The sequence below is a fragment of the Peromyscus eremicus genome, chromosome 19 (genome assembly GCF_949786415.1).
Source record: "Peromyscus eremicus chromosome 19, PerEre_H2_v1, whole genome shotgun sequence".
Classification (NCBI taxonomy): domain Eukaryota; kingdom Metazoa; phylum Chordata; class Mammalia; order Rodentia; family Cricetidae; genus Peromyscus; species Peromyscus eremicus.
The window spans coordinates 12,159,236-12,184,706 of record NC_081435.1 but is presented as its reverse complement, the minus strand read 5'-3'; the positions used below and the strand labels follow the sequence as shown (position 1 = coordinate 12,184,706).

Sequence of the window (25,471 nt, the reverse complement as noted above, 5' to 3'; positions counted from 1 at the left end):
GTGCCTCCTTCAGGAAAGGCTGTGGACTTCAACTCTTCTCATTTCTATCAATTTTCTTCTAACTCTCCCTATTAGTTTCCTAAAACAATCACAGATGATGCTGTCAAATTCCAACAGGTTCCTACAAAAATGCCACTGATGTATGTGTATATAGATAGATAGATAGATAGATAGATAGATAGATAGATAGATAGATAGATATCGGAAAAACATCACAATGAATAGACACCATATCAGAGAGCTAGGACAACACTGTGGTCACCCACTGGGGCTCAGTAATTCTCTAGAAGTGAGCTGGGTTTTACTACTTATCAATCACTAGTTCACACACACAACTTTTACTGAATACGTTCTTCATGTCCAGAACAACATGAAATGCAGAAAGAAACAGGGTAAACAGGCTTTACAGGACACTATCATACATGTGCATTTTATGTTGGGCAGATCCCCCTCAACCCCTCACCCTCCCCTTTTTCTCCTGCCTTTAGTCCCTTTTAGTCCTTCCTATTAGTTCCCTCTGTTCTCCAAAACAGTTTCTATTTTAATTTCATAGTTACATACATGCACATATATATGTGTATATGTGTGTATATATGCATAATAGGACGGAAAATTGAGAGAAAATATGTGATATTTGTTTCTCTGAATAGATTTAAGTTGCTTGGTATGATAATCTCTAATTGGAACTGTAGATCATTCTCAAAAACTGAAGAACAAGAGTCAATAAACATACAAAAATGCCCATGATTCGACTGTGGGACCACGAGGTTTAACGTTTACCTTAAAGTCATCGTATTATATGTTAGATGCCATTGTGACCATCTTTATTAAGGTATGCTTCTATGGTTTCTTTCTCCAGCTCCCCCTAACCCCTGCACCCATCTTCCACTCATAGCTCCCCACAGATAGACACTTTTCCTCTTCCATGTTCAATGCCCCCTTTGCCCACCCTGCCCTTCTTTATCACTTAATATTGTCTTCTCTCGACCTTCTGCCTGGATTTTTAGATGTTATTCCCACTTACAGCTGATCACATGTGTATGTACACATTATAAAACCACGCTGTTTAAAAACTAATCTTCTTTTTTAAAGAACAATGGTATAGAACAATTAATTCCAAAGAAAACTATGCCAATAGAAACATAATGGTGATAACTATACTTTGTCTTGAAAGATCAATAAGCAAGTGATTCCAGAGTAAAGCCCTCATGGGAAATTGTCCAAAGGTCTCAGCTTGGATTACAGTGTGTTTTGTGTATAGTACTTACATTTGAAATTGTGTAAGTAGATATTCTGGATCAATGCAGCAACTAAAATGCATGCCAAAAAGTATAAAAACTGACATAAAAAAGAACAGGAAACCCATTTGACCCCAATTAAAATTTTCCTGGACTTCAATTCTTTCAGAGAAAGGTAATTCCTTAATCCTTTTTGGATCCAGCCTAGGGAGAGGTGTCCTCTCTAAAGTTATTCCTGTGTCAAAGAGGGTACAGTAAATTGGGTCTAAGGAAGTTTTCTTGTTGCATTAAAAAAAAAAAAACACTCCAAGGGTATGATATGCCAAAACAAACTAGCAACAGAGGACTTCTAGCAATAAAATAACGGAAATAGCAATTTTCTCAAGAAACTGTTAAAGAACAGAGTCTCAACATTTTAACCATTGAGGCTCTTGACATTATTTAGCACAATAATGTGTATGAATAAAATATAGTTGAGAGAATGAAATTTTCACTATGTTTCCAAAATCTGCTTCATTAGCTCTGTGGAGCCTTATTTTAGGGGAAAAATAGTAAACCAAAAGTAATCATGAAATAAGATGCTAATGTTATATTTTACTAGTTTGCTTTTCTATTGCAATGATAAACACCATGACCAAAAGTAACCCAATGAGGAAAACGTTTCATCTTACACTTCCAGGTCCACCACTGACAGAAGTCAGGGCAGGAACTCAAGGCTGCAATCTGGAGCAACAACCCTCAGTACAGGTTAAGACCACCTGCCTAGGGATGGCACCACCCACAGTGGTCTGGGCTCTCCTATATCTATTAGCAATCAGAAAATGCCCCACAGACATGCTCAAAGGCCAATCCAAAAGAGGCAATTCTTCAATTGATGGTCCTTCTTCCCCGGTGCATCAAGTTGACAATAAAAACTAATTAGGACAGACATGTGTGCATGTGTGTGTACAAATATGTGCTTGTGTATGCATGAGTATGCTTTGTGTGCATGTACATACATGTGTGTCATAAAAGACAATGCCATGAATCTCATTAGTGATTTTGTGGCTGATATTGATAAGCAAATTGCAGTTGCCTATCATAGAACTGGGTATACCATAACTGATTTAGAATGTCAACAAATGGTTAATAAACATTTTGGTTTGCACTAGATGAAACACTGAAGCTCCAAAGGTAACTAAGAACATTTCCCACACAGAAGATGTACCTACAGGAATCACTCCTTACAAGTATTGATTAATCAGCCATTCTGATTTAATTATGCTAATATCTCTGAGTACCCTTTAAAGTATCCTTTTAAACATGTATTAGACAATGAGAAAACATCAAACTAAAATGATGTATTTAAGAAGAAAAGTATACCTAAGGAGCTCCACCTTCTAGATGCCTAATTCCCATCCTATCATAAAAACAGTAAGAATTTCCCAGAATAATGGAAATAAAGAAAACAAGATTCTGTTTGTATGAGGTAAAACATACCATAGGCATTGGGGGCAGGGGAATGTGGAAACCTAGTGCAGTGGAAACTCCATGGACTCTATGAGTGACCCTAGCGAGAACTCCTAGTAATGGAGGATATGGAGCCTGAACCAGCCATCTTCTGTAACTAGGCAAGGGTTCCAGTGGTGGACTGGGGCACCAATGCAGCCACCAAACCTTCCACCTACAACCTGTCCTGCCTAAAAGATGTGCTGGGGTAATGATGGCACAGAACTTGTACTAGTGGCCAACCAATGATTTGTTCAACTTAAGGACCATGCCAGGAGAGGAAGCCCATGCCCAACACAGCCTGGATGGCCAGAAACCAGAGGCTGGATAGCCCAGAGACCTAGGATAGAACCAAACAATCAGCCAAAAAAATGAATGAAATGATTTCTAATGATATTCTGCCATACTCATAAATCGGTATCTAGCCAAATTGTCATCAGAGAGGATTCACCCAGCAACTGATGGGAGCAGATGCAGAGACTCAGAGCTAAACACTTGGGAGTGGAGCTCAGGAACCTCAAGGAGGATGGGGAGGAAGAAATGTAGGAGCCATAGAGGTTGAGGACACCAGAAGAACACGGCCCACAGAACCAACTAAGCAGGGCTCATAGGGGCTCAGAGACTTACGCAGCAATCATGGAGGCTGTATGGGTCTGAGCTACATCCTCTGCGTGTATGTTATGTTTGTGTAGCTTGGTGTTCTTGTGGAACTCCTAACAGTGTACAAGAAAGCTATCTGAGCCAGCCAGAGAACAAAGCAGTGGGGAGTGTTTCTGGCTCTTTTGCCTGCTCACGGGACCCTTTTCCTCCTACTGGGTTACTTGGTCCAACCTTGATATGATGGCTTATACCTAATCTTATTGTAACTTGCCATGCAGAGTTTGGTTGATATCCCTGGGGGGGGGGCTGCTTTTTTTAAGGGAAACAGAGGAGAAGTAGATCTGGGGGAGAGGAGAAGTGGGGGTGGCTGAGAGTAGTGACAGGAAGGGAAACTGTACTGTATGAGAGAGGATATAATAAAAACAATACTAAACAACAAAATTGCATTGTAAGTTGCTGTGTGTACATGTGTATACATATGTTGTTGTGTGTGTATACATATGGGTGTGTATGTTTGTGTTTACATGCACTTATATGTACACACATTTGATGAGCAGAAGTTAATTTCTGATGTCTTTCCTCAGACTGTCCATCTGTTTCTTAAGACAAGTGTCTCACGGGGACATGGGGGCCACTGACTCTGCCAGGCTGGCTGGCCAGTGAACCACAATGATCTACCTGTCTCTACCTTCCTAGCGCTGGGATTACAAACATGTGCCATCACACTCAACTTTTAATACGCGTAATGGGAATCAAACTCAGGTCTTCATGCTCGTGGGGCAAGCACTGAGCTATCACTGCAGCTCCCCAATTATTTCTCTTATACTGGCATAACACCCCAGATCGTCAATGCTACTCCATTTCCCAGGAATAGCTGCATAGAAATAGAACAACAGACCCAGAAAATGAAACATAGGAAAGTCCACAGGAAAAATATAAAAGCAAAGGGCTTGTGTGGGCCAAGCTTCACTAATGGGCTTATTGCTAATCACTTCATATGTCAGAATGTAAAATATCAGGCAGGGTACACAGATAGCTGTTTGAGAAACAGTTGTAAAAAGTCACTTTACAGACAGAGAAAATGGATTATCTGGCACCAGCAAGAACGTGCAGTTTTTAAAGAGCATGGCTGCCTTGTTCCGATGTACATGTCTCTGATGATATAAATCAAAATGGGCTCGTTAAGATGAAGAATTGGGGGAATACCTTTAATTGTATTTTTATTTGAGAGGGAGCTTGTTTTTCTTATGAGATCACACTCCTTCTCATCTTTATCGTTATTATGGAATTTTGCTCTTGTAACACAAGAGAAGTTAGGAAATGATATGTAACGTGGGGAACTTTATCTGCACTGAAAAGCAAACTTTCTCTTCCCCCATGGCTCAGAGCTGTTAAAACTGACTAAAACCCATTTATCCATGAACCGAGTTCACAGTTCAAGGAGGGAGATGTAAGAAAACGAGGCCCCTGATGGATAAAAGAAGTGGAAGTAATATCTAAGTCATGTTTGAAGGAGTGGGAGGGAGTCACTTGGAGAAGGCGAAGGGGGTGGTGGGGTGATGGTAACCAGCTGTTCTCCATCACAGGGCAGCAGAAGAAAGGAGAAAATTGTTTCAATTAAAAGCACAAAGACTCAACATAAGGAAATCCTTCTTTGCTATAAAGGTTATCAAAAACACAGAGGGGAAAAAAATGTAAGAGGGCTGGACTTGAAGATTCCTACCCTCCCTGGACATGTTGTTAGGAAAATGTCTCCTTAAATGGATTAGGTACAAGAAAAGTCACAGCAGAATGATCTTTTGAAATCTCGTTTATTTCTCATGAACTGTGAAATCCATGGGCAGGGATGAAAGCATGAGGAATAGGAAGGAGTGTGGGCAGAGGAAGTTTGACATCCCACCAATGGTCATTTCTCTGAAGAGTATTCTCTTCCCTCTGTACTGTCTTCCACATGCAGCTAAAACAACACTATCCCCACATACTTAAGTTTCTTCAGCCCACCAAAGTAGAGCAGGTGCCTCCACTGGTTAACAAGCTGTTGATTAAAACGCAGAGGTGTTGGATAAGGGACAAGTTTGTTTAACCCAAGGAAACCAGGTGGCATGGTACAAACCCTGAAGGAATTTCTTTCTCATGCCCACAAAATTCTCAGGAAGGGATGCCAGGTAGACAGTGGCAACACTGTCTCTTCTTCAGTGACCAATTGGAAGCCTGCCTACAACACCCTGCATATCCCACCCTCCAAATAAAAACCCCACACACGTGTAGACACTTAGCATCTTGCGCAAGTAGCACAGTGGGGCACCACAGGCAAATAGAAAAACAAGACCCTGGGGTGGTTAATCTTTATTGTTAGCTTGATTCAATTTGGATTCACTTAGGAGATACACTTATGGGTGTGTCTTGTAAGGGTGTCTCCATAGGAATTTAACTAAGGAGGAAAACCTGCCTTAAATGTGGGCTGGACCATCCCATGGACTGAGATCTGGAGTGAATTAGAAAGGAAAAACTGAGCTGAGCACCAGCATTTATCTTTGTCTTCCTAACTGTGGGAGGAACATGAACAACCGCCTCATGCCATGCGTTTCCTGCTCAATCCGTGAGCAGAAACAAACCCTTCCTTTCTTAAGTCGCCTTTTTTGGGCATTTTGTCACAGCGACAGGAAAAAGTAACTAATTCAGTGGGTAGAATCTAGTTACCCAAGTCATTCCCCTTGCACCCCTGCTACCCTCTGCCTCCACCTCTTCCCAGTGTGAATATGCTATATAATTAGAGCACAGTGTGAGCACTCCTCCAGGGGGCCTGGGCCTTCATTAGAAACCCCCCCACACACACACACACACTTCCTCCAGAAGCTCCTGGTCTCTGTGTAGTTGATGCATCAGCAGACATCCTACCCATACACTTGAGCTGTCTTAAAGCAACTTTCACTTTTGATATTGAAAAAAAAAAAAAAGACCCCCTCCAACTGCAACCTCTGAGCCAATGAAAACAAAGAGTGAGCTGAACAGAGTTTCATTAAGTTAACACAACTCTGCCAAGAATCACACAATCAGAAACCCACTTATAAAACTGGCTATAAAGAAGAATGAAAAAGGGCCATATAAAATTCTTGAAATGGTGAAATCATACATACTGGGATTTAAGGTCTAAACAACATTGGATATATGTTCCTGTTTTTCCCTCTGTCCCTCACTCCCTCGCTCCCTCCCTCCCTTTCTCCCTTCCTGCCTTTGTTCCCCCCTCTCTCTCCCCTCTCCTATCCTCTCCTGCCCTCCCCCCTCTCTCTGTAAATGGAGACTTTAAAAATACTAATTCCCTGGCCTTAGTGTGGCTTCCTCTCTGAAGCCATTAGAGCTAATAGCAAGCAGAACTTTTTTTTTTTTTGATCTTTGCAGATGAAAATTATACATTCTTCAGTTTCCTCATTAAAAGAAAGGGGTCGGCTTGCTGTTTATCTTAAGCATGAAATATATTACAGCTACAAAAGAGACACTTTTTTCTTATTAATAGCAACTTTTAAGTAGAAGATGAAGAGGGTAAAGACTGTCTACTGGTGATATTATTTAATATAAACTATTATGGGCTCTGAAAGAGAGTAATGTATTGTAAACCAACTTAACATATGAGGAAAGCTATGATATACCTCTGTACTATGCTCAAAAACAACTCAGACACAAACACACTCATAAATCTCAGCCTAAAATAGACCATAAAATTCATAATATTTTCTTTGTGTGACACAGATCTATACTGATATAGGCATAGCTTGTCATGGCTTGTCAACACAGATGTATCAACTGATTCACCTAAGTCACTCTTTGATCTCCAGAGCTTAGCTTGTAAAATTTGCGCAGTTTACTTTCTCAAGTCTGTGTGTTCGATACTTGTTCATGTGAGGGACACAAAAGTCAAAGAGACATGGACGTAGCCATAGTTCTTTGTCCCATAAATCTCACAGCCAAAAACATACCACTTTCCCCACACTGAGAATTGTTTCAACAGAACTTTAATAAAAGTATCTTGGCAAAGCACCTGCCATTTTCTAAGAACCTGTTGTTGTGGTCAGCTGACTCCAAGAGAAGGACTAAGGCAGGACATCAGTGACATGAACTCTACCACAGGAACTGGCATTCAGATACTATAGACTGTTACTTGGTATAGTTTTATCCCTAAGACTTATTTTTTATTTTATTTATTTATTTTTCTATTATCAGCTTGATACAGTATAAATTCTTATCTTAATAGTGAAATGTTTCACTGAGGCTTGCCCAGTAATTGAGTAAAACCGAAACGTATTATAAGCCACAGTCATCCTAGGGTCCCCCCAGCTATATAGCCTCCCTGGTTCTATGGGTTGCAGTCTGATTGTTCTTTGCTTTATATCTAGAATCCACTTATGAGTGAGTACATACCATGTTTGTCCTTCTGGGTTTGGGTTACCTCACTCAGGATGTTATTTTCTAGTTCCATCCATTTGCCTGCAAATTTCATGCTGGCATTGTTTTTTCTCTGCTGAGTAGTACTCCATTGTGTATATGTACCCCATTTTCTTAATCCATTCTTCAGTTGACAGGCATCTAGGTTGTTTCCAGTAGATTTATTTTTAAGTTAAGTATATGTGTACGTATCTCTAGTATAGGTAAGAAGAGGGTGTCAGATTCCCTGGAGCTGGAATCACAAGCACTGAAGAGCAAACTCTACAAGATCAGTAGGCACTCTTAACCAGTGAGCCATCTCTCCAGCCTCAGTTTGCTATCAGTCAATGTACGACACTTCTTCCCAGGTATCTTTATTTCCCTCTCTGATGGTGTAACAATTAATCTTTATTAATTTTTATTAATTTTAAATAACTCGGTGATGCCAGACTGATTCTTTCAATTGTGCCAAAGGTATCTTACCAATCACTGATTATTATTCCCCTAGATACTTCTCAGTCTCTACACCAAAGAAGCAATTGGAGGGGCCACAGATAGAACAGGTAGTGGGCCCATGTCTTCTCCTCCTCCTCTGCTTTTCTCTCCCTTTTCTCCCTGAGGTCCACATCCACACATGTGGAAAACTTTCTCAAGGGGATGATCAGAACACCTGAGGGCTCACACTGGAAGGGCAAATTACCTCTACCACTAGGTAATAACTGTTCCCTGCTTTTCCAGGCAGCACATCAGAATAGTTAGAACCTGGCTGGGTTTGGATACAATCTGAGAGGTCCCTAAGACTGTTCTTTGTGATCAAGTCAAGCAAGAGAACCTATAAATACCATCTGCATCAGAGGAATGCCGTGAATATCAAAGTTCGTGCAAGTTCTTGCAATGTGGGCTCTTTGCAAAAGCTGGCATCGTCAGCTCTCAATAGGTTTTCACTCTCTAGGTTTTCCACGCTACACAGGGTACTTTTGTGGATAGGAAATATGCTTGTCCTGCAAGAAGCAATTATGGTTTGCAATAAGATACAAAGGTGGGTGAGCCAAGGAGTACTCAAGGAAATAAGCTATTTACTATTCTTTCAGCGATTTCCCCAAAGCAATTTCCCTAATGCAACTTCAAAGGAGAGGCCAGGAAATCTAATTTGGGTCACATTAGCTGGATATGTGCAGGTCTGAGCTATTCTGTGAAGTTCCTAATCACATGTCAAATTAGGGGAGTCTGCTTATCCCTGCTTTGCTTAATTACTGGCTGAGGTCTCCTTCCCTATCTTCTATCCCTGCCCTAAAATCCTTGTCTCCCCTGGAATTCTGGGTCAGTCATTAGAAAAACTTCTGCAATCTCAACATTTTCTCCAAATCATTACTTTGCTTCTTGGTTGACAAATCTTGGCTCTCTCCCATGTACACCAGGACCCCAAGATACTGCGACATGGCAGACTTTTGGTTTTTTTGCACATGTCTTGTACTACTGGGCCTTGGAATAGGGTAGGTGACCTATGTGACCCTCACTGCTCCTTTGGACCATTCTTCCCTGTTCTTTAATGGACCCCAGCACTGCGTTTTGTGCCATCAGAGCATATGTATCCTGAGTGACTCACTCCGGGCGCATGTAAAAGTTCATTTATTCATGGATCTGTCCAAGTCCGACCAGATGAACCCTAAGTTTACTAGAATTAACTACAAGGACACAGGTTACTCAAAGGCAGTTAGATCACAGAGTAAGCCCTTCACAGCCAGCCATTTACCTCTTACAGAGTGGCTGCCAGACTCTTACAGAGAAAGGGGCCACCATCTTACTCTTACTAGGCTTGATCGGGTGGGCAATGCTTGTGGGTTATCACAGCTGTTCTACTTCAAAGTAGCTCGGCTGGCGTCCAGTCCAGGTGAAATAGGTATGCACCAATCATTAACTCCTACTCTTAGCTACACATTCTGGCCAACTCCAGGGTACCTTCCATTTCTGGAAAATTTTAGCTCTTACTTGGTAAACATTATCCATACTATTTCTATCATATTTTTGGCTTCAATATTCAGGATTACTCTTGAATCCCATAATCAGGGACTCTATCAGTTTTTATATCTTTGTTCTAATTTAAAAATGTAATTTTCCCTCTAGGTAGACCCATCCATCCAAGGCACTAGTAACATCTAGCTTAAACACTATGGAGACCATAAATCTCTCCTCTATACACCCTCCATTCCTTCATTCCTATGTTGCATCATCAGCCACGTGACAAGACCTCAATGGCAATCAAATCTACCTGTGTACGTGCTCAGTGGTCCGAACATAACGGTGAGAAATCACCCACTTGCCCTTCTACTCAAACAGCCTGACTTTTCTACTGACTGCTTTCCATCATGCCTGTGCCTTTAGCTAAACCATCTTCATCTGCATAGATTTTCATCTTCATCAACATTCTCTCCTCTTGTTAAGCACATGGCAGCGCAACATCCCTCCCACTAGATCCATTTCTCCTCCACTGGAATTTTCCTACCAGTAAACACACAATGATTCTAATAATTTTTTTTCATTAAGCAAAAAAATAATTTATCCATTATATCCCCCTTCCAAGTATTTTCCCACTTCCTTTGCCTCCCCTTCAGAAATCCTTGAATCCTTGAATCCGTCTGCAGTCCCTCCAGGTCTCCTTCTCACTCTCATGAACCCGTCTCATGCAGGGGGTGATCTAAGTCCCCAAGGCTGTTTCTGTTCTCACCGTGTGCATCAACAAAGCATGAATCTAGTAGAAATGTATTCTTCCTTTTCTCCTCCATGGTTCCCATCTCTCTCTCCCCGTTTTCCTCCCCATTTCTGCTCATCTCAGGACAATGTTTCCAGCCCAGACTGGCGTCAAATATCCTGGTAGATAAGGACGACAATGCACCTGATCTTAATCAAAAGCTAAGCAGGGTTAGAGTGGTTAGTGCTTTTATGGGAGGAAGTATGGACATTTTTGAAACTCTGTCTTCTAAGAAACACATTGTTTCACCTTTTTCTAGTCTCTCCAATTTGTTGACAATCAAGTGCCCTCCTTGAGATCATGAAACTTCTTTTTTTTTCGATTTACCTTTAGTGACCTCAACCAATTCCATGTCTACAAATGATTCCAGTCAATGGAAAATCTACAGGTATCTATTCTCTGCCTGATCTTTCCCTGGCAATTTGGTGACCATTTAACACATCTACCTGAACAATAAAATACAATCACATGTCCCACACCACCAACCTGAGCTCTTGTTCAATAAACCTTCCCCAAACCAATTATCATTTGGAAACCCAGCATTCTAGTTGGGACAGCTACTATTTATCATCAACCTGACATGATTGAGAATCACCTCAGAGACATGTCTTTGGGTATATCAGTGAGGAAGTTTCTTGATGAGCTTATCTGAGGTAAGAAAACCCATCCAAACCAAATGGTTGCACTATTCTATGGCTAGAGTCTCAGGCTGAATTAAAAGAAGCAAGTAAGCCAATCCCCAGCCTTCATCTCTCCCTGCTTCCTAACAGTAGATGCAATGAGACAGCCGCTTCTGGCTCTTGCTGCCATGACTTCCTTACCCTGGTGAACTGTACACTCAAACTATGAGCCAAAACAAACCCTAAGCTTCTGCCCAACAACAATAAATGTAACTGATACATAAGCTAAGGTATTAAGAATAATGGTCTTCTTTGATTACTCACATCCAAAGTCTAGATTCACCCTCAACCCCTTTATCTTAACTCTACATTTGGGAGCAGCTGCTGTTGGATCATCCCTCACATATATCCAGAGTCTAATCACTGTCATCCCACTCATTGCTTCTCTGTCCTTTCCAGTGTCCTCACCTCCCCATCCGCCAATGGTGACAAAAGTCTCCAACTGCCCTCCCTACTTTTTGCCATTATCTCTCAGTTTCCTTATACTTGGTGATCTTAGTAGAATCCAGTTGAGGCCATTGTCTTTCTACCTTAAAACCATGCAAGGGTTCAGACTCTCATGTAAAACACTATCTGGATACCTGAAGATGCTATATAATGTGGCTGTATGACTTTGTAATTTACTAAAATCCCCCCTGTGCACCCATCTCTTGCTGTTTCGGGAACATTCCTGGTACTCTGCTACCTCAAGGCCTTTGGAATTGCTCTTCCCTCTACCCAGAACTCTCGGGCCTTAAACCTCTGCTCTCTCACTCCATGAAGGAGTTTATTCATTCCTCAGTAGACACTTGCTTATTCATGTCTGAGTATCAGTTGTCACCACTGGACAAGAACAACTTTTATATACTTGCTTTGCAATTGTCTGTCAAAGTACTCAATTTTCACTAGCAAGCTGCTGTATTGTTTACTGCTGATGAGAACTGTGCTTGGCTCATAGAAGATAAGAGCATATGTTGAGAGAGAGTATACTGACTGTGTATACTGTCATACACTCAACCAGCACAACATTAAGACTGACTCAGGCAGACTCTCCTTCACCTTGTATGAAGACAGGAAGAGGCCATACTAACCAGTTCATCCAGGATGCCAGAGGTGCGTTTTTCTGCCTTGCTAGAGGACTACCCTGGCAGTAGGAGGAGGGCTCAAAAGGGAGGGAAGTAGGGACATTGAGTCAAACACAGGATAGTAAAAATGTATGGACCACTGCAGCCTTTCTGGTAAGACATCATCTGTTTCACACACATGTCTGCAGTTCAAATAGGAATGAAGTAGCACCCAGCTTCTAGGGCCTCTAAGAGGCACAAGCAGTTCAAGGGCTGTGGTGTTCACTATGCTAGGAGCAAAATGAACGAATCCTGTTATTACTGAAATGCAATATTTCTACAAGGTTTGTTTGCCTAAAGATAATTTACTAATTCCTATGAGTCCACAGATGAGACTTTAATTCTACAGCCTTCCTCCCCAGTAATCATATGTGGGCAGTTGTGGGACTAGTGAATTGGCTGGGAACCCTCACAGTGGCTTCTGTGAAAGGAAAATCTAGCTGACATTGTCTTGATTCTGTGAGTTATAGTGACACTATCTAGGCTTAACTTACAAGAAAAAGGGCAGTAACAAGAACTAGGACCACCAGTCATAAGATGCTGTTGATCTTAGCCCACCCATTGAAATAAAAGCAGAAACACCAACCAGGAACCCTCTATCACTATATGGGAGGAATATGCAGATTCTGGTAACATCCAAGAAAGTCATTCAGGGAAACTGTTTAAAATAACAAAATGGGAAAGGATGTCAGGGTTTTCTTCGATGCTAAGCTTTTATATCAAAAACGATAGATGATAAATCTTAAGTGATAAAAATGTAGCAGAAAAATCGCATCTGTAACGGTGGAGAAAGCAAGTAGTGACTTGACACTTGAATGATACAGCTTTTAAGAGAGCAAGGGTGTGTGAGTCACTCACCCCTGTTCTCCTCTCCGTTGGCACTGGCCTCTGCCATCTCAGTGCCATCCAGGTCTGGGTCACACACTAGATCCAATGTTCCATCCACTGGGCATGATGACTCCTCTTTCTGTATTATTTTGAAAACAAACAACAACAACAACAAAAGATTTATAGAGGTCTATTAGCAACTGAATAATATTTTTAGAATCCTGAAGTATTATCAGAGTTATATTTGATTCAGAATTGTAATATTGATTGCTATTTTAATGTAAAAGTTACACCTTTGGATGGAAGATGGGAAAACATTAAAACATTGAGAAAAGACCACCACAATGGTTAATGTCTCTGGACAGTCTTCTAAAATCTACACACAGGGCTGGAGAGATGTACCAGTGGTTAAGAGCACTGGCTGCTCTTCTAGCCATCCTGAGTTCAATTCCCAGCAATCACATGATGATTCACAGCCGTCTATAACTGTAGTTCTATGGGATCCAACTCCCTCTTCTGGTGTGCATACAGGTAGACAAAACACCCTTCTATATAAATATATAAATAAACCTTAAATAAACCTATACAAAAATATGTCCTTTTGTCACGTACAGATTGCATTTTTTCAATCTTATGTCCCGTTCCTTATAAAGCAATGACAACGGGACAGCACCTCAGAATTTTGACCAAGCAATGAGACACCATGAGGCTACCAAAAACAAATGAAAAGATACAACAATTTTCATGAGCTTGTGTTATTTTCTACAACACACAATGTGACAAGAACGGAAGTCATTCCTACTCACGGAAGACTTTCTTTGCCAGGTGTAACTCTTGACATTAAAAACAAACATATCAAAGGAAATTCATGAACTTTACCTTATTGAATTTCACTTAATTAAACATCACTTATTAAAGCACTAACTTCTTTTTAACTTGGGTAGTCTACTAAAATATACAAACTTCAATTATTCTAGCAGAGTATAATTATTCTGGTAGATCATATTCGCAATTGCTTTAGCAAAAGCTGCTGTCCTGAGGAATTTTCTGTTCTAGATGCCACTTCCTATTTTCAAGAGCAATGAGGAGTCCACCAGATAATTAAGATTCTTTCATCCAAAACATCTAATATTTTATCTATATAGCTCATATTTTTAATTTTTCTTTCATTTTCTCTCTCTCTCTCTGTTTTCTTTTTCTTTTTTGAGACAGAGTTTCTCTGTGTACCCCTGGCTGTCCTGGAACTCACTCTGTAGATCAGACTGGTCTCAAACTCATGGAGATCCACCTGCCTCTGCTTCCCAAGTGCTGGAACTAAAGGAGTACACTACCACTGCAAAATAAATTTTTATTTTCTATAGCTATATTTCTGTTTATATATCTATACAACATACATTTATTATTGCTTTCAAAAACCAACTTCTTGAGCTTACTATTTGCTACCACACTGAATATATGATTTAAATCAGTGCAATTTCAAGCAGAAGGGGAGATTTTCTTCTTTTTATAGAAGGCACACAGGTGCAAAGTGCACATAGCTGACTGTAATAAAGTCAAGAAGTGTATGGTCACTGTGCTCACCTAAAACTCCCAGCTGATGCTCTGTGACATGCTTCCCTATTAATCTTAAAGAATCAAGAAGTTCCAAGGAAGCCACAGCTATTTTTTATTACCCCATGTTATGAAGTGAAACCATGGTTTTACTTAGAGAAATCCATCACTGTTTATGCTCCACACCAAATAATTTGTGTGGGAGGTGAAAACCTTCACAAGCACAGAGGTCATTCATAAAGATCTAATTGTGTTTACCTTTATATATTTAAAAATGTGTGAACCACAGTAAGAATACACACAGTATGCAAAACCATCCAACTTACTTTGAGAGCATAGAGGCCTGACTTTCCAGGGATTTTGAAGAATGTCCCATCCCCTATTCGAGTGTTAGTGTGAAGCATGGCATTCAGACAGGCTAAGGGAGAGGTTCCACTAGAAAAAGAGAAGTGTGCAAAAAATGAGCCCAGCTGAGACACAACGGATTAAGCCAAACCATTCTCTGAGTCTGAGAAAAAAACAAAAAACAAAACCACTCCTTACATGCCTTTTAAAATACACTGCCACCCTTGAAAACATCTACATTACAATAAAGAGCCAGTCCAGCTTCCCCAAAGTTAATCAGATTCATCTGTTTTACAGGCTTCAGGCAAAAAGTCTCCCAAACTCAAATTATGCTTTTATTCACAAAGCGACCAACACTGTACTTTAAAGAAACCAAAGCTCAAACTTTTATGTGGTGTTATTTTGTAAAATAACATGATGAAGCCTCAGTTTTAAAATATTACAGACAACTTGGAAGTTGCACTTGAATGATCAAAAAAAAAAAAAAAAAAAGTTCAAGGCCTGCTTCATCTTATAGGTTGAAAACAACAAAAGAATAATAAGAAACTAGGGGAGAACTGATTTGAAATTATAAGTATTTAGGCTGCTCCTAGTGTTGAATTGCTCACATGGCAAATTAAGAATTCACATCTATGTTCATACCTCTGCTATAGCTTCTACAATGTCAACCTTTCCTTAGATATGTGAAATAAAGAAATGTGTGTTGGAGCACTCTGCCCAGATAATAATTACATTTGCAGTAAAGATGTAATGAAATAAATTGCTCAAGCAATATTTAAAAGAAAGCACATTACATTAAATTAATGATTGAATATATCAGAGCACACATGTACAAACATTTATGGATTATATGAAAACCATTATAAATATGTTAAGAAAATGTACACTGTGTGTATATTGTATTTTGTTTAAAAGTTAATAGCTCTGCAAGCAAGAATTTAAATGTATAAATACTGCTTTGCGTTAATTATGTGTCTTTATGCACATTACTTTCCATTATCCCAAAAGATCAGTACTTGGTCAAATCAGTGTTGATTAGAAGCCCTACTCCACAAACCCCTTAAGAGTTATAAGTGTTCAACCCCAAATGTTTTGAAACAAAGGAGCCTTCAAGATGTGAAACTTTCAAATTTTCAATTTTAGGTAAAACTACAAGTTCATGCTTCTAGCTTTTTCTAAAAGCCAAGATGATCAAATCTCTTATTTACTATGAATGCTTTCTGGTAAATTGAAAAAGACAAAATTGCTGAATTGCAGGAACCCACTATTGAAAGTCAGCATGGATAGGCATCGTGGTCCGGAAGGTTTGGGAGCATTATAATAATGTGAGTATTCTTTATTATTTTAAGAAGCAGCTTTTCTGTGCCAACACATAAATATAATTCCATTGGGTTTGACAGGAAACAAGAGTCCTAATATAAATTTGGTCGGAGAACAATGTAGCTCAAACATTGTGACTCACGTGGGAACAGTGCTATGGCCTTATGTAACATCTCTCCTCATGAAGATCCTACAACCTCACTGGCCTCATTTCATTATTTTCCCTCATGAAAAATGTTTGCTCATATGTAAGTGGGCCCAGCCGTAGCTATAAAGAAAAATAGATTCATCTCCCCAGAACTATCTCTCTACAAATGAATTCCAGATAAATAATGCAACACATGTTATACTGAACACTGCAAAAATATGTGATTTTTATACTCTACTCTCCAGACAAAAGCACAGAAAATTTGAAGCTTGGAATGATTGTGCCAGATTTCAGGAGTTTTAAATTAGTAAAACTGTCAGAAATGCAGAATTTCTGCAGGGACGTGACAAGATGTTAACATGACAAGTCACATGGAATCCAACCCATAAAAATGACACAATGTAGATCTTTAAAACCATAACTTAATAGCATTGTCCACTTAACAGGAAACCCTAAAATAGTCTTCCCGTCCCCCATACTATGTTCCTAATGTACATAATTCAAAGACTGCAGATTTAGAACATTTAAGAGGAATGTAGATTTAAAGGTAAAAAAGAAAACAGAACAAATACAACATCACTATAGTTTACATAGTCTAAGGTACACATGATACCTAACTCTTGCAGCTTGATGCTATGGTTAATGTCAGCATAGATGATAAGGACTTCATCTCACACAAATGATAAGCTCTAATGAGCACAAGTACTTTCTTAAGTGATGCTGTTTACTAACTTCAAATGCTCAAGATTTACCATAGAAAAATCTTTTAAAAAATAATTCACAATTGTAAGATAATATAGCTCTAAAAGTCTCAATAACTGGTTTAATTTCTCCAAATATTTCCCAAAAGAAGCATATGAAATTTGTTTTGATTTAAAATGACATTATATTCAAATAAAACATTCTTGCAGCTCAAATCATTCTGATTAGCCACCAAGATTTAAGGCATTAACTGCATTTCTATAAAAAAAAAATCATTATTTTGGTCTATCTCATTTAAAAACAATCAGAGTTTTCATCTAAAGATACCAATGCTTCTTAAAAGGAACCAATCAATACAATGTAATACACACAATAGGAACATACACCTTAAAAATAGTCTAACCCCTCCCTCTTTACTTATGGCTCTTAAATCTCAATTCCATAGTTTAGATAATGTAACCTCCTTTTCCTGAAAATCAAGTGTGTGATCTCACTTAACTGTTATACAAAAGGAATAAGTAAATAAATAAGGAAAGCCTTATTTGTGCAATTTTGTTATTTATATTCATAAAATATAGAATGTCATGCACAGAGCTGTGGCTATGAAGGAGGGTGAAACAAATACACTCTACATGTCTGCTCCCCAGACATTTCTGTAAAGCTGATACAAAGATTAATCCTGTCCACCATAACTGAACGCACGAGCTCTGAAAGGGAACATGCATTGTGGGTGGAATCATAAAGCATCATCGTTTTAACAAAACATCTCAGAGATTTCAGCCACTACTTACTTTCTAACAGGATGGGTGGGAGGAACGGTGACATCCATTTGTGAAGGGAAAACAAAGGACAAAGAAGAAAACAAAGTTAGTTTTCTCATATGAAGAACGATTTATCTCACCATGTCAAAAATAAGGCCATGTTCAAGAATGGGACTAAAACCCTGGACCCAGCTGCCTGTGGGAGGTTGGGAAGGAGAAAAGGACATTAGGCTATAGGGTGACTGGGACTCCTTCTCTGGTACTAGATGTTTCCATTTTGCTGACAATGTGCATGTATTTCCATATGGAAAATACAGGAAGAAGTAAATAAGCAGGGTATTTGCGCCATTCCTCTTTTTTACAGACCCTGCAACTGGGCTGTTTCCTATACACCTGCCAGGGTAGACCTACTCTACATGGTCGCTTTTCCCCCTGGACTGTAGGACTGTGGAACCCTTCTGGTTTGTTTCATTTCCCACAACCCCTGAAGCAGAACAGGGGTGGAATTTGGAAGCAGGGAGCAGGCATAATTTAAACTGTCTAGACATCAAAGAACCCCCAGAGACACTTTGCAGAGCCCCGGTGCTACGTGAAATACAGAAAAACCATTTCTTTCTGTCATCAAATTGCTGATGGAACACATAAAATTTACTAGCAGTGAATGCTGAGTGCTAAGAATGGACAGCTTGTCTACTTAAGTAATGTTAAAAACCAGGAAAGATGCTGGGAAATGTGATTGAAAGAATATTCACGGATCTGACAAAGACTATCTCAATCACAGGTGTCCATTCCTTCACATTTAAAAATAGCATTTCAGAAGAATATTTAAGTCACACAGATCTTAAACTATTTTAATTTTGTTAATGTGGCTTTTGATAAAATGTTATAGCCCATTTCTGGTAAATGTTTTTAAAATCTCATTTTCAAATATATGAATATGAAAAATTAATGCTATTCGACATAAGTCTAAAAACTCAACACGTTCAATAAGCAATTATGAGGAACCCTTATTAGAGAAAAAGTATGCTAAGTGCTATTAATATAAATAATTATATGCTCATTCTCCTTTCAGAAAGGAATTAATAATAGCTTCTTGCAAATATTTCCACTGTAAGCTTTGAAAAATATATTTATTTTATAAAGAACATTTTAAAGAATAATTGATGTGACATCTGTTGATAGAAGTAATTGTTTAAATGCAGATAGAGTATCCTTCTGCTAACTCTGTGAAAACTGAACTGCTTATGCTCAGAAAGTATACACTTAACTCTATGTTAAATTTTACAAATTATGTTCTTCAAATATTAAATAATGAATAATGGACCCTTGGTTACTTAGCTATTTGTATATTTATTAGGCATAGGCCTGTCAATGGAGAAGAATTAGCCACATTACCAGTAAAGGAGGTACTTTCTAGGCACACTGAGTAACAGATTGTATGTTGATGGATAAATCAGTAACTTAGATGATTGAAAACACCTTGGAAAATCAAGAACACACTAACTTGCTGCTGTGAAATATTACTGTCAGTAGGAATTGAAATGCTTTCAAAACTAGATACCTGTGAATACATTATATGAATAATCTATGCATGTAAAATATCTAGAAATGACAGATGAATAATCCCAGCACAGACTGTGCATTTCACAGGTCTGCAACAACTCTGACATTTGATTTTTGAGAACATCATTTTCATGGTTTGTGGAAGAAAGTCTCTAGAGAGTTCAATAAAGTCTGAGAGGTGGGGAATAATAAGATTGGAATTCAGAAAAATATAAAATAAATAGGAACCAAACTGACTTAAATAAGAGATGACGCACAGGAAGATATTTTGTAAATTTATATGTGAATATATCCACATCATATTTTTTTCAGTGCTAGATATCAAGCCCAGAGATCTGTGTATGTTAGGCAAGTATTCCACCACTGAGTTACATCTCCGGCCCTTCCACGACTTTCAGTATTCATTATATCTCTAAGGGAACATTACAAATGTAGTCTGAATGCTCCTCTATCAAGTAGAGTCATGAAGGCAAGGGATATTATTCAAATGGTATGATTAATTGTATTTCAACTTCATGAGTAAATTTCAAGAAAACATTTTAGATTTAAAACCATAATACATAGCTCTAACTGCCCTGACTTACATGGAAAGATGGCTTCTTAGAATATTTGGTATTTTTAGATATTTGAGGCTGCTCTATAAAGACTACCAAGTCACTGCCTGATGAACTTCAGAAATTCATAGAGACACTTACTATACTGATATTCATCTTGGAAAGCAAAAACTTCTATGGAAGGACAAGAGTTTACTTATTATTTTAACTTAGTATCTACGTGGACAGCAAGTAATCTAAATCCATTCTAAATATAGACAAAGGATATCATCTATATTATATAGGTTTTCAAAAACTGTCAGAGAGAAGGCAAGGCTGTCCCTGTCAATTACAGACACCCTGTAGCCTATATGCCATGCCAAATGAGACTAGCAACTGTCCCATACAACTATGCATGCCATGCACTGCGATGGTACCTGGACTAGTAAGGAAGGCAATAGAATGCAAGTAAGACTCCGGACTTCTGAGACAGTTGGTCTAAGTACAACTGAGGCTGGATCCTTTGCTAAATGTATCACATTTAATTGGCCCATCTTGATCTAGGTCCTTCAAATACAAAATATTCAGAGATGAAGTCACTGTGTCATAGAGGACTAATCTGAGTTTGAGCCAAAGCATGAAGAGAATTGAGGACTATGTATGGTACACTGCAGGGGTTCAAGGACTGTCTAAGCTATTAATAGATGTCCTACCATTACTACTCAAAGTAAGCAATAGCTTGGTGTCCAAATAATGCCAACAGGGAAGAAACTGGCATTCAGAGTTCATGTGAAAACCTGGGCCGGGAACAATTTTATTTAACTTCTAATTTTATTTTTATCTCATAGCAAAAATTAAGTGAATACATGCACATGGGGACACCTGGAGAATAGCCTGTTTTATGTAATATAGAAAATAAGTGAGGAGAAGATAGCAATGGATACCTATTATTATGACCATCTTTTATTCAGAGCATCTATGGTATGTCTAGGCTTTCACAATCTCCATATTCCTAAAAGTCACACTTCTCAGGTCTATAACTGTGACTGAGGCCCAGAAACTAAGAAAGACATCCAATAACAACCAAGTACTAGGCCAAATTCTAACTTCATTCCCAAGTCCATGCTCTCTGCACCATCTGACACTCAATTCCCAGAATTGCCCCTTCCACTGAATACTAGACAGAGGGAGGAAAGATACAAGCAAAAGCCAGATACTGTTGAAGCAAAGGTAGCTGAGCCATCTTCCCCTAACACGGCATATTTTAACCACTTTCTGAGGATTGATTTCAGATGTTATAAAGACCTGGGCTGTAGGAGGTAATGATTGCTTGTCTTCAGGTAATGCTCATCATGAAAATTAAGGAAAAAAGAGCTTCCAGAAAACAGAGTAGAGAATTCAGATCCATAATTGAGATGCCTCGGTAGGACTAGATCATTAAAGAAAAAAATTCTATTCATTGAACAAACATTTACGCAAACCCTATATAAGTCAAGCTAATCCTCAAATAAATTTGCACTCTGACAGTGCTTTGCACATAATAGAAATGTATGCTGAGCTGAGATGAATTCTCTGAGTACATATGAAAGGACAGGGGACTCATGAGAAAGGCAGCCTTGAGGCATGTTTCAAACCAGAGGAAAATCATTTGGAATTTAAGTACTGTCTTTAGTATATTCCAAGGGGATGACTGCCATCAATTAAACGCAGCAGCAGCTAACCCATGGACACTTTACAATTTCCCGCCCATGACAGGCCAAGGAACGTATTTCCAAATAAGTATTTCCAAAAACTGGTCTTCCAAAAATAAAATACTAAACTTCATTTACCAGTGAACAGACATTAAATCCAGCATGGTAGATTGGTGTTATACTAAACGGTAAGTACTCCATCCACAGCCAATCATCCTCTCATTCCACGTGAGAAATGGTTAAAACAGCAACAATCCCACATTCACCTATGGGATGTTATATGAAGTGATGCTTCAAAAATACCACACAATCACTTTAGAGAACACAACTTTTTATGTTCTCTCCTCCAAACTCACCAAATATATCAACAATACATATCAAAATTACAGAAAAAATACATTTTAATTTTTGCTTCCTATCCATATACTAAAAGAATACCTCAAAACACAGCTATGACAGATGTGTCCTATTGTGTTATGCCAAAAGTTTTCACTGGACAATCCTATCCATATTTATGTGATTGGAATCACTAGGAAAAGTACATAGGCAAGTCATTCCTAGAGACATTTAATTTGTTGCCCAAATATAAAATCACTTTTAAAGTATATGACATATATTTTTAAAGATTTTTGTTTTGTTTTTATGTATGAGTGTTTTGTCTGCAAGCATGTATATGCACTACATGTGTGCCTTGTACCTGTGGAGACCAGAGGAGGATGTCAGATCCATTAGAACTAAAGTTTAGGATGGTTGTGAACCTCCATGTTGGTGCTGGGAACCAAACCTGGGTCCTACACAAGGGCAACAAGTGCTCTTAACCACTGAACAATGTAGCTGGATAGATAATGGAATATTTTCTCTGAGTTTGTCAAATGCAAATGGGCTAGACATTGTTTAGGTATTTATTGCTTGTATATATAGTATATAGTTATTGTACTTATTGTATATAGTTTTTCTTATATAAGTTATAACTTTTTTCCTTTTTTTCTTTTTATAAGAATATAAGGGGAAAATATGGTGACATTTTATTTGTGCTGAAATGTGATTTTATTTGTATGTTAATAAAGTTGCCTGGGGATCAGAGCTAAGAGCAAGCCATTAAGCAGAAGTCTGGTAGTGGTAGCACATGCCCTCAATTCGATCACATGTCAGGCAGAGTCTTTGTGTGTTCAAGGACACAGCCAAGTGGTGACCTGAACTTTTAATCTCAGTACCAACCATACAGACCTGGATGTCTGTATAGATAGGCAGTGACGAGGAAGTCATGTGGTTGGGTTTACAGCCAATGAGTTTACAGCAAAACAAAAAGACAATAAAAAGACAGGACACAAAAAGAAGGTCTCTCTCTCAGGGGAAGGACGGCAGTGAATGGTCTTAGCTCTTGGCTACTGCTCGATCTCTGGGCTTTTAACTCTTTATTTGGCTCTGTGTTTCTTATTTAATAAGACCGTTTAGAATGACATCTATAGAGCAATCTCCCCATTCCTTAAATATCTATTTTGTCACATAAACATGAATTAATACAATGGTTTCTCCCCTATACAGATTTTACAAATCAAGAGATATAGCCAAGAACTTCAGGTAGCACTGAACAAATGTACCTATGTAAGTCGAGAATGGCATATTGTTAAAAACGCATTAGCAGGGGACACACTGGACAAGGAAAACACCTTTCTTCTGTTCACTGCCGACTCATCCTCACTACTCCTAACTAAAGTACCTTAGATTATTCCACGTCTTTTACCTGTACAACCCCCCACAAAAGCTCATCTTAGATTCACATTCTTTACTTTGAAACATCCTAATTCACCCTTACTCACAAGAAGAACATCATCTCTAAATGTTCTCCCTGATTTCAGTACCTCCTGTTTCAATTTGTCCTACATACTCAGCCAAGCATTTTGCTTCGTTAAAACACATGTATAGTCTCCTCCAGCTGTAGCAATCGGGGCCTGTTTTTGTTAACTAATGACTTCTTTTTCTCTGTGAAGGAAATACAAAGTGCACTGACAACCAAGTCTAATATAATCCACTTGGTACCTATCTCAGCTTCATGTGCTCCAACTCTCAGACTATGCTCCTGAGGTGGCCATGCTTCTGGGACTCTCAACCTTCTGCTTTGGCTCATGGGCAGCCACGTGGCTAGAATTACCACTCTCACCAACAATGCTTCATTTTTGCATTCAAAGTATAAATTCTAAAGGAGATTTTAAATACTGCTTACATGGTGACAACTTTGTACTTCAAAGAGATCCCCTTCCTCTGGGAACAACTCTCTGTTTCTTTCTCTTGCTTTGTCTTCAAAAGCTATTTACACAATTTACCTTCCCACCTTGACCACTTCCAACTAGTTTGAAAACTCCATAGGGGAAAAAATGCTGATTTATCTTTATAGTGACTGACCACCCACCTCAATGTACCCTGAAGGTGTTTATTATGCTAGTGTTGTTGCAATCACAAAAAGGAAGAGACACAAACCCTGAATGGGTATTATCAATACTACTTTTTTAAATAGCTACTATCAGGTAGTCTAGGGCAGACATGTTATGCTTGCATGCACAGCAGTCCTTCCTTTTAGGCTCTCTCCTCCTTATTAATGTGATTCTAGTATAACAATCAGATGAATGATAGCTAGATGAAACCATCTCTGCAGTCATAGTGGTTTGGAGTTTTGCATACTTTTTTGGAGCATTCATATATTCATAGAAATATAGAGACAACATATGTAATTTTCAATTGGCTTGTTAGCTGTGAAAACATAAAAACAAATAACTCGTATATACCTAGCCTCCACAAGGACAGAGCCTGCTGAGAATAAAGCTAGCCAGAGTAAAGTAAAACCAATCATGGAAAGAGAAGAGGGAAGAAAACGAAATCCCTGAAACATCCTACATCAAGCATTAGAGATGAACATGGGATGCCAAAGTTAAATAAAGAAAAATGCCCTGCTGACTTTTATTTAACCTGACTGGTAGAAATCCTGAGACAGAATTATTTAATTCATCCAAGCTATGATTTCCTCATCTGTCAAATAGTGAGTTTAATGCAGGTATAGGATTTTTAAAAATTATCTTATTACCTTTACTTATTTATTCATTTTGTGTAGGTATATACATGTGAATGTGTGCCATTAAACATGTGGAACTTATAGGCTAACTGGTAATAGTGTGGAACTTATAGGCTAACTGGTAATAGTGGGTTTTCTCCTTTCACCATGTGAGTCCTGGGAACTGAACTCAGGTAATCAGAATTGGTTGCGAGTGCCTTTAACCACTGAGCCATCTCATTAGACCAACACAGGCTGTTTTATGGCTCCTCTAACACATTTATAGTTGAAGTTTGAAGCCGATCTGTAATCATTACACTACTAGCTTTTCAAACTTTATTCCAGTTGGGCACCTGTCTGTATGTTTCTCTCATGTCAATGCTTTTTGTTAGTGAAAATACTAATGGTTTTACCTGTCCATCATAATGTCTCCACCCACTACAAGCATTGCAGCTTAACCTGACTTGACAGTGTTAGCTTCTGGCTAGTCTGACACCATGATGTTTGCTGCTGGCATTCTGACTCTATTAACCATTCTCTGTACTCCCCACACAGGCCTTGCCAGCCTTGACTACTCAGAAAACATTCAGGGATTGTTGATAAACTAGCATTTCATAATTTACAGAGAAGAATAAAATTGGAAGCCTGGCAATTCCAAGAATTGGGTGAGCCTATCCAGACATGAGGATTGTGAAATATTCTTCTG

The 25,471-nt window shown here is 38.8% G+C and overlaps 1 protein-coding gene across 1 annotated transcript in view; it reads right to left on the bottom strand.

Annotated features, from left to right (window-relative positions):
- Window positions 1-15,091, bottom strand: part of Asxl3 (ASXL transcriptional regulator 3) — a 105,718-nt gene extending 90,627 nt beyond the window's left edge. Inside the window, exons 1-2 of the mRNA XM_059246469.1 lie at window positions 14,983-15,091; window positions 13,136-13,244 (exon numbers count right to left, since the gene is read on the bottom strand). Of these exons, the coding sequence (XP_059102452.1) occupies window positions 13,136-13,244; window positions 14,983-15,060 (187 nt within the window). The 5' untranslated portion in view covers window positions 15,061-15,091. The remainder of the gene's footprint in view (window positions 1-13,135; window positions 13,245-14,982) is intronic.
- Between the last annotated feature and the right edge of the window lie 10,380 nt (window positions 15,092-25,471).